Source organism: Rattus norvegicus, chromosome 8 (genome assembly GCF_021556685.1).
Source record: "Rattus norvegicus strain SHRSP/BbbUtx chromosome 8, alternate assembly SHRSP_T2T, whole genome shotgun sequence".
Classification (NCBI taxonomy): Eukaryota; Metazoa; Chordata; class Mammalia; order Rodentia; family Muridae; genus Rattus; species Rattus norvegicus.
In genome coordinates, this window is record NC_141541.1 from 27,196,744 (window position 1) to 27,210,480 (window position 13,737).

Below are 13,737 nucleotides of genomic sequence, written 5' to 3' on the forward strand. Positions count from 1 at the left end.
GATGGATGAGGCCTCAAGCAGACTTTAACAAGTGAAGTGAAATGCGGGATCCTGGGGAGAGAGGTCTGTTGGGCACCCTCTGCTACTCCCTACTCCTCCAGGGAGATTTTGGCAGGACTTATTTTTGTAGTCAAGATTGTTGTTTTTAATACTCTATCTTTGGATTATTCTTCGTGATTCTGCACGTTAATCGTGTGCACTTGATCATTTGCATTTACAACTACCTTCTCCTCCCAGGTACCCTCCTCCCAGGACTGGGCTAAATAAAGATGTTTTGATTTAGGCCTAAAAACAAGGGTAAGAGAGGCACTGAGACAGAAGCCAGGCATACCCAAGAAAGCATGTATGGCTTCTCAAAGTAGAGCCATGGGAAGTAAGACATACTCAAGTCTGGGTGTGGACTCAAAGGGGCAGGGTGAGAGCGTTAGTTTTTCAGTGTTTGTTGTTTTGATTTGGTCTTTGAGGCCTAAGCTCAGCTCCAACACTGAACACTTAGGATAGCCTTGAACTAATGATCGTACTGACTCCATCCGGTGCTGGGGGACTGAATCCAGGGCTTCATCCCAGCCCTGTAAGGTAGGGTACACCTGCAGCCTCAGGGCTACTTAAAAAGTACTCTGAGCAATGTATAAGGTTGTATTGTTTTTGTTTTAGACAGAGTCTCAGCGTGTGGTCCTGACTGACCTGGAACTCAGTATGTAGACTAGGCTCCTCTTGAATTTAGGAAATCCACCTGCCTCTGCTTTGAGAGTCCTGGGGTAAAGTTGTGAACCACTACATCCAGCCTCAATGGGCTTTCGTTTGGATGGCCTTGGTGCTTTTGACTAAATAAATCAGTGAGCCCTTTGGTCTTAAGAGTACTATAAGTTTTGAAAATCAACCCATTTTTACATTAAATATTCACCTCTTAAAAATTGAGCATAGCTATGCATGGCCACCTACCTCAGTTATCCCAGCAGTTGGGCTGAGGTGGGAGAATGCTAGCCAGGGTTGTATAATGAGTTTTGGGTTGTCTCAAACAATAAAGTAATAAAAATCAGCACAAAATATAGGCAATAAACTATAAACATAGGAAGTTTTCAGAGTAATTTTTATTAATTGGTTCTTAAAATGTTTTGTTTACTTGATTCTGTGAAGGTGAAATGGGAAAATAATTGGGTTGCTTCCCTTTTCTGTTTCAGGGCACTCCCGAGTCGGTCCCCACATTCTTACCTCTGCCCTCTGCTTTCCTGTAGTGTCTGTTTCATTGTCTTTCATGGTGACTTTTTAATCTCTTGAACTTGTGTCCTTTAAAGGATGTTGACCTTGTTCCTGGCCTTTGGAGCACTGCCCATGTTCTGTGATCTCCTGCTCGTTTGCTCTGCCAGCCCAGTTTGAGTGTCTCTGGGGGACACCAAAGTCTGGGCCTCCTGAGAAACTGTTCCCAGCCAGCCTGTGATGAAAATATTATTCCTCCTCCTACTTTGGGCTGGTTAAATCTTTAACATCTTACGTGACTTCTTTGTACAGTTCATCTTCAATATGACCCGGTAAAATCTAAACTGCTACATCTACTTTATTTTATTTTATTTTATTTTATTTTATTTTATTTTATGTGTATGGGCATTTTGCCTGCGTGCATGTTTGGTTACCATGTGGATGCCTCTTGCCCGTGGAGGGCAGATGAGGGCATCCCATCCCCTGAGATTGGAGTTACAGATCGCTGTGAGCTGCCATCTGGGTGCTGGATATGAAGCCACGTCTTCTGTAAGAGCAGCCATCCCTCCGGCCCCGCCACCTCTTAATTCGCATCTAGTTACATTTGGCCCTTACAAGTTCATACTTTTACATTATCCTTTAGACACTAGAATTAAACTTTCACCTGCTGTCTAAGAAAGTTCGGTTTTGTTTTTTGTTTTCTTGAGAGAGGGCCTCACACAATGCAGGCTGGCCTTACACTTGCTATGTTGACAAAGTGACTTGACCCTCCCGTCCTCACTTGTCCAGTGAGTACTGGACTGTAGGCAAGAAATTTTGCTTAAAGGGCTTTAGGTATCTTACATACTTAGAATTTCTGTTATCTACCTTTGACCTGGTATTGTTTCTTCACCCCAAATCCTAAACTTCTGGACTGACATTTTTCTAGCCACGGTGGCACACACCTATAATCCCAGCACTTGGAGAAGAGGATCAAGGGGTTCTAGGCCAGCCTGGGCTACCAAGTGACCACACCTTGCTCTACTCTGACGTGATGGTAGTTCTCCATCATACAAGAAACTGTCCTATAAGAAGGATGTCCTAGACTGCTCATAAGGAGTCTGCCCTGTGTGATGACCATGAGGACTCTCTTAACCATGTGCTGTGCTGTTTTATTAAAAGGCTTCAGAGCAGAAGTCAGTGGTAGGACTGGGTCGTAGCTAACTGGAAGAGTGGTTACCTAGGGTGTGGGAGGCCATGGGCCCATCCCTAGTGCTAGTGGGGAGAAGCAGACTGCACAGAAACAACTCAAGTATGTGTTTATAGAGATGCTTATTGGAGACATGTGCCAAATACACTATCCATTTGTGGAATGAAAAATTCTAAAGGACAGAAACTAAGTTTTCGAGACAGGGTCCCATGTACCCAGTCTACCCTCGAGCTCTGCTGTGTAGGTAAGGATAATCTTGGACTCTTGACCCTCCTGCTTCCATCTCTGAGAGGCGGGAGTTCCTGGTGAGCCACCCAACAGCTCACAGCGTTGAAGCTAGTGCGTGAGCAAGCAGTCTGTGCAACTTCTAACTGTCCATAGCATTGGCAAGGCCCAGAGACAAAGTCCCCAGCTTGCCACGCAATGTACTGACACTGTTGTGATAGTAAGTATATGTATTTTCATTTTTTGGCAACATCATCTCATTAGCCCAAACTGGTCTAAGAGTACACGGCTACGTTTAATTCTGATTCTCCTGCTTCTTTTTTTTTTTTTTTTTTTTTTTTGGTTCTTTTTTTTTTGGAGCTGGGGACCGAACCCAGGGCCTTGCGCTTCCTAGGTAAGCGCTCTACCACTGAGCTAAATCCCCAACCCTGATTCTCCTGCTTCTTTTTTTTTTTTTTTTTTTTTTTTTTTGGTTCTTTTTTTCGGAGCTGGGGACCGAACCCAGGGCCTTGCGCTTCCTAGGTAAGCGCTCTACCACTGAGCTAAATCCCCAGCCCCCGATTCTCCTGCTTCTTACCTTTCAAGTTTGGAGATTACAGGCATGTGCTACCCCCTGCCCCCATACACAATATTAGTGCTGGGAAAACAGCAAACATTCCATCACCAAGCTGCAGTCTCAGCTCTTAACCAGTTATCAATAGTGACTGACCTTACCGAACATGCTTACACATACATTGTTAATAGTGACTGACCTTACCGAACATGCTTATATACACATTGTTAATAGTGACTGACCTTACCGAACATGCTTATATACACATATATTACCAGTTGATTGTGTTTTTAAACAGTGTCTCACTGTGTAGCTCTGGCTGACATGGAACTTACTGTAGCCTAGGCTGTCTCAAACTTATACACATCCTCTGCTTCCCACTGCTGGGATTAAAGGCATGTACACTGCACCCAGCTATCATTTCTGGAATCTTAAAAATGTTTTAAGGTAGAAAAGTACTGTTGTGTTTGTACTTTTGAGATTTGGTGGGGGTTGGGGATGGTTGTTTTGTCTTAACTTTTTGTCTCTGTAGCGCTAGCTTTCCTGGAACTTGATCCTGGAACTGGTCTTGAACTCAGAGATCCTCCTGCCTTTGCCTCACTAGTGCTAGGATTAAAAGCATTTGACACCACACCCAGCTAGCTTGTTTTAAGATAATTAAGGTCTTGCTGTGCAACTCTGGGTTAGCACTCAGTAGTTAGAACAGGTTGCTTCTGTTTCTTGAGTTCTGACTACAGGTGTGAGGTAGCACCCACAGCACGCTTACTCTGTAGAGTTGCAAATGTCAAGCTTGTATTAACTTCGAAAGTCTTGGAGGGTGATCTGGTGTCCTTACAATCTGTCCTTGTTAAGCTCACAGTAATGAGGCATTCAGAGCATTTCTGTTCGTGATTTCATTTTACTAGACTCCACCACAGGTGTGGATTGAAGCTGAGCATGTCAATGGATAATTTATGTTAGCACAGTAATGTGCCCTGTTAATGCCTGAAGTAGCCGTTCTAAAGATGTTTGCTAGTTTATAGGGTTCGCAGGGCTTCAGGGAAGTTTCCATTTAACCCGCAGTGTGCTTCATCTGGCATCTCTGTTGTTTCTCTGTTTGGTTTTGTTTGTTATCACAGAAAAGCTTCACTGGCCTGAGCATGAACTTGCTAAGAAGTTTGTTCTAAGTGCAGAAGAGGCATTGACCATTGACAGCAAGAGAAGCTTTTCCAATCTGTCCTCTGGAGTTCTCAAGGACACTTTCACAACTGGAACCAGTAGTTACAATGTTCTACTTCAGAGCAAGGAGGAGAGAAAGCACCATTCACAAAAGCGGTTTTCCTCTGCCCACTCCAAACAACATAGAAAGCCCAGCAAATCTCCTAGTTCCTCTCATAGCAAAGATCCTAGCAGGACGCCAGCCCTGGTGCCTGTGACAAGCACCGGTACTTGGTACTGCCTAGACAGGCAGTCTGCTGTTCTTGTCACTAGTTCAGTACCAAGTCCTGTAAAGTTTACCCGTGATATCTCTGTTACAGGAAGCGGCCTCGCACTGCCACCCAAACCGAAAAACAAGGTCAAACGGCGCAACCTGACCCCTCTTCCAAAGCCAAAGCAGCAGCCTCAGCTGTGCAGAAGCTTTGAGAAAGGAGATGACTTTTCTGGGAAAAAGCTCTGTATATTGACCGCTATAAAGCCCATCAACCTGGAGAAGGAAAAGCTGAGGTTCTTCAAGTCTGACTACACTTACAACCCTCAGTTTGAGTACGCCAATCCTTCTCTGCCAGGCGTGTTAGCCAAGCACAGCCACGCCTCTGACCGCTTCCTTAAGCAGGTAAAATGCCGCTTTCCTAGTGGTAGTTCACTACGTAGCTAAAGCGATTAACCTACCGTTCTGTAGGCAAAAGGAGATTCCTTCATATCCTCTATTAACTCTCACCAGGGAGGGGTGGCCGTGTGATAAGAGGTTTGTAGATGAGTGTTTTCGCTCACATGTATGAGAACCGTGTTGTAGTAAAAATGTACAGACTCTACACTGGGTTCTCCGGCTGGAAGACACTGTTCTGTGACTTCGAATTTGAATTCGTGGCTCATTAGCCAACACATAGATAGGGGTTAGGTAGACTGCACTGTTTGGTTTCCCCCTTGGGGGCTAGAAGATCAAACCTGGAGTCTTGGACATGCTGGGCAATTGTTGTACATATTACATCCCTTTATGAACACATGGGAGACAGGAGAGTAACCCAGGCTAACCTCGGATTTACAGCATGACTGGAGAGAATCTTGAACTCCAGCTCTTTCTGTTTCTACCTCCCGAGCACTGGGACCAGGCTGGTGAGATGGCTCAGTATGTAAAGGCTCCAGCCACTAAGTCTGACATCCCCAGACCAGTCAATCCCCAAGACACAAGGTTAGGAGGACAGAACCGACTTCCTAGGCATGTGAGTGCCACATCCCACATACGGTTTTAAAAATAAACTAAGTCCTGGGATTATAGGAGTGTGCTTCCATACCTACCTTATGAAGCTTTTTAATATTCTTGAGATGATTTTAAATTGCTGTGTATTTTCCTTGGTAGAAGAACTCTTCTTCTCTTGCTTTTGTGTTTTCCAGTGAGCACTCACCCTTTGTTTGCTTGTTGTTTAGACAAGATTTCAGATGGCCTAGCCTGGTCTAGAGTTCCCGTGTAGGGAAAATGACCTTGGACTTCTGATTGTCCAGCTGCTGGGGATCAGACCCTGGGTTTTAAGCATCCTAGGCAAGCCCTCTACCGGCTGAGCTACATCCCAGGCCTAGTTTGCTGTTCCTTTCAGTTCAAATCATCCTTCTCCCTTTTGTCTTCTCTTCTTTATTATTATATAGGTAAATGCATAGCATGTTTAAGATCATTTTAAGTGATTACCTCCCTTCAGTGCTGACACCACCTTTTGAGGCTGTGCTTACAAGTGGTCCTCAGTTTGAGCTAGCCAGGGCTACTTCTAGTTTCATTCTGTTGCTGTGATAAAGCAGATCAGAAGCAATGTAAGAGAGGAAAGGTTTGTTTTGATTATGGGTTCTCATCACTGAGAGTCGGGGCTGGAGTTAGAAGGCAGGTCTGCTTGCAGTTCCGTGAAGCATTACCCTAACCAGGGAACTGGCTCACAGCTAAGTGAGCACAGCAGAAAGCATGGAAAAAATGCTGCTTGATGAGCCACTCACGGCAGGGCCATGCTTACCTAGCTCCTTACGCAGTCCAGGTCTGCCTGCCTGGAAGTGATGCTGCCCCGTCCACAGGCCCACAGTGGGCAGCCCAGGGCTATAGTTCACTGCTAGAGCTCTTGCCCAGAGAGTACGAGGCCCCAAGCTCATTACCTAATACTGGAAGACTTTTTTTTTAATTAAAAAAATTTCAGTGTGTGGGTGTTTTGCCTGCATGTATGCCTGTAAAATGTGTGTGCTTGATGACCTTAGAGACCATAAACTGGAGTTACAGACAGTTGTGAATCACCATATAAGTGCTGGGACTCAAACCAGGGTTCTCTGCAAGAGCAGACAATGTTTTTAACCTCTGAGTCCTCTCTACCCCCTTGTTGTATTGTTTTAAAGGCTGGGTTTTAGGATACCGTGCCTATAATTCTAGCACCTTGAGAATTGTAGACAAGGTCAAGGTTAAGGTCACCCTTGGCTGCATAGTTCAAGGCCAGCCTAGGCTACGTGAGACTATCTGAAGTCCTCCCTCCCACCCCCATGCCTATCACACAAAGACCGTCTTGTTGGGTACAGTTGGATTATGTCTGTAGTCTGAGTATTTGAAAGGCTTAGGTAAAATGGTCTGTCGGGTCTAGGAGTCTGTAAAGTTACTCAGAATTAAGGAGAAAAATCTTAGATTTTACAATTTTTTGAAAAGGAAGGAAATGCGGTACTGGGGTTGGATATTGGCAACATAGAAAAATACTGTACCTAATAACACATTTATTTACACTGAATTCCAAAATTAAAGGCTAGCAGTTCTGATAAATTCAACACTATAGTAATTTGGGAAGTAGATGTACATTTTGTCCTTAAAGCAGCTCCGTAAGGTAAGTAGGGTAAACGGTTTGCATCTTCATGTTCACTGAGGAAGCCAAGCCTAGGAGATAGAGTCACAGTGCTAAGTGGTGGAGCCTTACTGGGAAGCCAGGCCTCCTAACTGTTCCTCTTCTGACATGGTCACCCCTCCTCCTGTATCACTTTCCCCATTGTAAATAGCTTTTCACTGAATGAAACTGCACTTGAGAGAATGTTAGCACATAATCGTGGAAGTGGCTTGTGTCAGATTTCCAAACAAAAAACCAGAATCAGCTAGTAAACTAAAAATAGAATCAGTAGTAAACTAAAAGCAGTTAGCAGAGCTCTGAGTTTGTTCAGAACATTTGCCAGCTCGTCAAAGACAACCATGGACATTTTATAGAGAAAGATTTTCAGTTTATAGATGAAGTATTTACGTGTCTTACACTAGTTTTAAACTTAGGATGAACTTCAGGATGGTTACCACAGTACACTCCTTTAGTCCCAGCACTTGGGAGGCAGAGGCAGGCAGATCTCGTGAGTTCAAAGCCAGCCTTTTTTATAGGGTGAGTTCCAGTACAGTCAGGGCTACACAAAGAAACCTTGTCTCAAAACCAGCCAAACAAAGCAGGTTCTGGGGCCAGGTATGGGACTGACATGCCTTTAATCCCAGTGCCCAGGGGCTGAGGCAGGTGGATCTCTGTGAATTGACACAGGCCTGCTCTACAGATTTCCAGTGAGACCCTTTCCCAAATACCATCACTGTCTTAGGTGTGACTGTCTATTGCTGTGACAAAATACCATGACAAAAAGCAAATTGGGGAGGAAAGGGTTTATTGAATGGCTTGCATTTCCACAGAACTTCATCATTGAAGGAAGGCAGGACAGGAACTCACAGGGCTGGGCCCTGGAGGCAGGAGCTGACGCAGAGGCCATGGATGGGTGCTGCTTACTGACTTGTTTCCCTGGCTCACTCAGCCTGCCTTCTTATAGAACCTAGCCCAGGATGGACCAGAGATCCACCTGCCTCTGCCCCTGAGCACTGGGATTAAAGGCATGGCAGTCCCATATCTGGCCCCAGAACCTGCTTTGTTTGGTAGGTGTTGAGACAAGGTTTCTTTGTGTAACCCTGGTTGTCCTGGAACTCACTCTATAGGATGGGCTGAGCCCTCCCCCATTGATCACTAATTAAGAAAGTGCCTTACAGTTAGATCTCAGATCTCATGGAGGAGGCATTTCCTTAACTAAGGCTTCTTCCTCTCTGATGATTGTAGCTTTTGTCAAATTGACACACAAAATCAGCCAATTCAATGCCCCTCCCCCCCAAACAAAACAAAAACCAGTCTCTGATTTAATAATCAGACAAGCTGGGGCCAAGGCCTGTGCTGACAAACAGCCTGGCTATCCCAGTCCACTGCCCTTGGCCATCCTGTGAAGGAAACACACATGGAACCTTCTGGTTTCCTCTACTTAGATTCTTATTCTGGGTGGTTTTCTTGGAGGTTCTGATAATTTGTGTTTATTACCAGATTTTTAATTAGTCTTTACTTTGTGTCTATTTGGAAAAACATCTCAACTTTTTAAGATGATGAGAAGTGTATAGTACATTGCCCTAGACGAAAGGTGGAACTATTCTAAGACTTACCATCCTCCTCTCCCTCCTCCTCACCACCATCCTCATCGTCATTGTCACCGAAGAGTATTATTTTCGTCAACAGAATAAAAGCTGGCTTTGGCCCTTCAGTACTCTTTCAGTCTCGTGGTCTGCTGTCTGTATCTCTGACCAGGAGGTTTGCTTGCCTTTTGAATACATTTTCCTTGACAGGTTGTCCAAAGGAGATGCGTCCAAGTGGTGCACAGACATAAATGCACCCATAACACACAAGTAAATAGATAAACAGGTGCATTTTAAGCAGATTTTATAGATTGCTACAGAGGACTGGTTGTCTTGTATGTTTTTAAATATTTAAGCTTTTTTTCTCTTTAACTAAATGATACTTGTAACCTACCATCTGATCTGGAGACATACTTGGTTTACACTGGAGTTCTTCCAAACCACCACGTATCTTGTCAAGAAGCCAATATCCTCTCTGCCCAGCTTCTCCTAGCGGCAGTTACAGGCACAGTGTGTCGACAGCGCATCAGCCTCTGCATCTCTGGCTGAAGAACTGGAAGACAGGGAGGAAGAGCGTTTCTTTGGGCCCCGACACCCTTCCTTTCCTTCTCAGTCAGTCTCACTGTGTGGCCGTGGGAGCATCTCACTGTTTAGCTCTGGGAGGTGCCGCTGGGCCAGCAAGAGCACTTGTAAGTTCACAGGTGTTTACAATGATTTTTGAAAGTCAGTGGGAACTGTTTAAGCTTAGAAAAATGTGAAGCTGGAGTTTCATCTTAACCCCGTTACTAGTAAATCTGAATACATCTTGATGAATAAGACCATAATTAGCTGACTTCATCTCAGTGGCATGAGCTGTTGATTTAATCTTTCTTTTACAGTCCATCAATATTATGGAGCTGACTTTACAGAAATATGGAAGTTATGAAAAATTTGAACAAGCTACTGGTGGTAGCTTGTTGTCTAAAACCCGTATCTGGAGTCATGTTAGGAAGTACATGATGAAGGAAGGCTGCCTGGGAGAGGTACGGGCCACGGGTGGGCGGGGCCTGGAAGAGGTGTGGTCACGGGCGGGCGGAGCCTGGGAGAGGTATGGGCGGTCAGTGGGCAGGGCCTGGCTGCAGTGCTTGCACTCAAGATTAGTGCCAAGTGCATGCTCTTTTCTGAAGGTTTTGTTTGGTCAGGCTTGTTTTACTGATTGGATTGGGTTTTGCCACCTTTCTTTTGTTCCTAGGGTCATTCCTGTCTGTGTAGCTTATAGCATTGTGTTACTCAATGAGAATTATTAAAGAGAGATTTTGCAGCTGTGTTCTTAGTCATCAGTCTCAAAACCAGCACTGACAATGTGCAGGTTTCTGTGGTGCCTGTGTGTGTGAACAGGATAGTTCTTTCCAGTTCTGTGTGGTTCTGAGGCTGAGACTAGAGTTGCCATCTTGCAGGGGAAGTACCTTTGGCCATTGAGCCATCTTGCCACTCCCTCCCCACTTTTAAAGCACCAAGAATTGAGCCCAAGACCTTGGGCAAGCACTCTACTGTAAAGCTCTATCCACTCTTTTTACTTTTTCGTTGATACAGGATCTCACTAAGTTGCTCAGGCTGGCCCGCAATTCTCTCTGCAGCCTAGACCTTGTTCTTCTTGCTTTAGTTTCTGTAGTCTCTGGTGTGCCTTTTCTTCTGTCTTATTTCTTTTCTTCTCTCCCTCCCTCCCTCCTTTCCTCTTGCCCATCCATTCTTCCTTCCTTCCTTCCTTCCTCCCTCTTTTTTTTTTCTTTTCTATTTTTCAGAGCTGGGGACCGAACCCAGGGCCTTGCGCTTGCTAGGAAAGCGCTTTACCACTGAGCTAAATCCCCAACCCCTTCCTTCCTCTTTTTAAAGACAGGGTCTCTTTCAGTCCTAACTGTCCTGGAACTGGCCAGGGTGAACTTGAACTCACAGAGGTCCTCCTGTCTCTGCCTCTCAAGTGCTGGCATTAAAGGTGTGTGCTACCATAACCAGCCTCCTTCATTTCCTTTCAATCCAGTGAATGTTCTTAAATTCTCAGAGGGTTAAAATGATAAGGTTCAAAAGCAAACAAAGCAGAACAAATTAGAGGCTCATATTTGACTGATACATATTTCATCACCTCGGTTTAATTAGATAATGAATAGGCCCATTATTTTTTTTTGCAAAAACTTTCTCTCCTCTCTTTTTACATTTTATGTGTATATGCATGAGTGTGCATGTGTGTATTATATAATTATATATTTATATGTATGTGGGAACATGCATGCCACAGTGTGCATGGTAGTCATGGGACAAGGGGACAACATTTGGGAGTTACTGGGAGCATGTTGTTTTCAGAGAGCTTGGATCGACAGCCTTGAGTACCCTAACCCACTGAGCCATCTCACCAGCCCTGTTGATGTATTTCCTTCCTGCTGCCCAGATTGTAGTTCATCTCACTGAAGACCTGCTTTCCAGGGCATCCATGACAGTGGTAAACGGATGTCCGACTCTAACGATCAATATTTCTACTGCACGAGAGCACTGGCTGGAGGGCATGCTGAGGCATGAGATAGGTAGGGCACCCTTGCACTTACTCACTTGACTGTCGGGAGTTACCTGCTATTCTTTCTTTCAGAGTGGTTTCTTCCTTAGTGATATTTAGTAAAAATTGATGAGGTTGTTAAGCTTCACATGAACTACATGTCATTTCAAGTTAGAATTTGAGACCACTGTCTTGGGAAGTCATTTCCATCTTTTGGTTTTAGTTCCCCATCTGAAATTGAGGGGATGCATGCTTAGGAAAGACACAGGGAAAAGGGAAAAAAGTTACCCTTCTCTAACTAAAGACTCAGAAAGTAGGTAGAATTAACCCATCCCATAGGAGCTGCTCCATAGCTCACTGTACTAGAGGTTTGCTTTCTGGGAAGGAAAAGTGTATTATCTTATTTAAGGGATATTTATTTCTTCCATCTCTTCAGCATGGCTAGGGAAATCCACTTCTCTATAAGGTGGTCCTCTAGCCAGGTAATTGACTGGCCCAAGTAGATCAACTCTAATGTTTTGGGTGGCTTGAAAAGTTAGGTCTCAAAAAAAAAAAAAAAAGAAAAGAAAAGAAAAGAAAAGTTAGGTCTCCACCAATGGCCAAGGATATATTCCATTCTCTTGAACAAGAGGAAATAGCTTTATATTGCGAGTGTAACATCTGGTCCTCTGATAGAGGCTACAATCCTTTAGGAGATAGGCTATAATTGGGAAATAGATAAGACCCATTTGTGGTGGTTTTAATAGGAATGGCTCCCATTGCCTCATGTGTTTGAGTGCTTAGCCATAGGAAGTGGCCTTGTTGGAGTAGGTGTGGGCTTTTTTGGAGGAACTATGTTGGTAGGGGCTGGGCTTTGAGATCTCAGAAGCTCAAGCCATACCCAAAGTGGCATTCTCCTCCTATTGCCTATGGATCCAGATGTAGAGCTCTCAGCTCCTTCTCCAGCACCATGTTTGCTTCCAGGCTGCCATACTTCCTACTGTGCTGATAATGGACTGAGCATCTGAAACTGTAAGCCAGCCCCAATTAATTGTTTACCTTTGTAAGAGCTGCCTTGGTCATGGTTTCTCTTCATAGCAGTACAAACCCTAAGGCAGAAGTTGGTACCAGGAGTGGGGTATTGCTGTGATAGGCCCATGTAGTCTTTGGGACTTTGGATTAGAAAAATAATTTAACGATTTAGGTGGGGCTTATTGGCCATACTAGTAGAAGTATGGAAGACAGTAGTTGTGAGAGTAATTTGAACTGTGGGGACCCAGCTCAAGAGATTTCCAAGGAGAATAATGTTTGTAAATGGCTAGAGACTGTTCTTCTGACCTTTTGGCTAAGAATGTGGCTGCCTTTGTCTGAAAAGACTACATAAGGCTAAAGTGAAGAGTTTTGGATTAGTTGGGTTGGCAGAGGAAGTTTCAAAATAGCAGAGTATTGATTCTGTTATGTCATTATTAGTGTTCACTATTGCAAAGATCTATAATGAAAAGGATCAATAAGCAAGGAAAAATACAAAATAGACAGTCCAAGGAGAAAAGGGACACCAAGAGGTGGAACGACCAAGTCCTGTGACCAGGGAGATAAGTAGACTAGAGAAAGCCTGGTGGTGAATGGATTGGAAGGGAGTGGTGACCTCTGGGCAAGGCCTCCCCTAGCTAAGCTTCAGATTTATAAAAAGGAGTTAATGGAAGTTTAGGGCTGGGTGTGGTGATACATGCCTTTAATCCCAGCATTCCAGAGGCACAGATGGGTGGATCTCTGAGTTTGAGGCCAGCCTGGTCTACTGATGGAGTTTCAGGACAGCCAAGTTTAGGCAGTAAAGGAAACCATGAAAACCAGAAAGCTGATGATGATGTATTCGAATGAAGGGGCCACGTGGCATTCTAGCCCCAGCAACCAACAGAACTTGGCAGCTTCAGCCATGTGGTTTTGGCTTTAGAGCCAAGGATAGAAGAGATGGTTTATGGAATCTCCCTCCATGACTAAAGATGGCTGCTGAGGCCAGGCGTGTGGTAGGGGTGTCCCTGCATGGAGGCCCAGAGAAAGGTGGAGGCTGGATTGCCTTGGAGACCCTAAGATGTTGGAGATGCCAGAGCCATGGATACCTGTCCAAACCCACCCCCACCACACACACACACACACACACACACACACACACACAAACCCCAAAAGCAAAAAACAAAACAAAACAAAACCCCACCATTAACAGGGAGTGGAACCAGCCCAAGAGAGAGGAGTGTGTTGCAGTTAACAAAGCCAAAAGAAGTTGGAGATCTAAAGAACATTTTGACATCAGATATGGAGATTCAGAATTTGGAGTTTTCCTAGCTGGTTTAGAGCCTTGCTCTGGTCCAATCTTTCCTCATTATGTTTCTTTTCCTCACTTTTGGAATGGTACCGTGTACCCTATTGGACGTATGTGGTCTGCTTTTTCGTTT

At 44.5% G+C, this 13,737-nt stretch overlaps 2 protein-coding genes across 40 annotated transcripts in view; one reads left to right on the forward strand and one right to left on the reverse strand.

The window, feature by feature from the left end:
* Matcap2 (microtubule associated tyrosine carboxypeptidase 2) overlaps positions 1 to 13,737 on the forward strand; it is a 49,835-nt gene that overhangs the window by 26,636 nt on the left and 9,462 nt on the right. For 11 of the 39 annotated variants that reach the window (XR_015626600.1, XR_015626606.1, XR_015626599.1 and 8 more), the window contains 3 exons: positions 4,682 to 4,977; positions 9,663 to 9,806; positions 11,207 to 11,339. Coding sequence is in view for 27 of the 39 variants with exons in the window: in XM_087561725.1 (XP_087417851.1) it covers positions 4,682 to 4,977; positions 9,663 to 9,806; positions 11,207 to 11,339 (573 nt within the window). In the remaining 12 variants the exon portion in view is untranslated. Of the gene's footprint in view, positions 1 to 4,282; positions 4,978 to 9,662; positions 9,807 to 11,206; positions 11,340 to 13,737 lie in introns of all 39 variants that reach the window. The other 28 variants (XR_015626597.1, XM_087561718.1, XM_087561735.1 and 25 more) reach the window with 4 other exon arrangements.
* The window catches only part of Rp9 (RP9, pre-mRNA splicing factor), a 49,308-nt gene continuing 43,557 nt past the window's right edge, over positions 7,987 to 13,737 (reverse strand). The window contains exon 6 of the mRNA XM_087562686.1: positions 7,987 to 9,337. Within this exon, the coding sequence (XP_087418812.1) occupies positions 9,274 to 9,337 (64 nt within the window). The 3' untranslated portion in view covers positions 7,987 to 9,273. The remainder of the gene's footprint in view (positions 9,338 to 13,737) is intronic.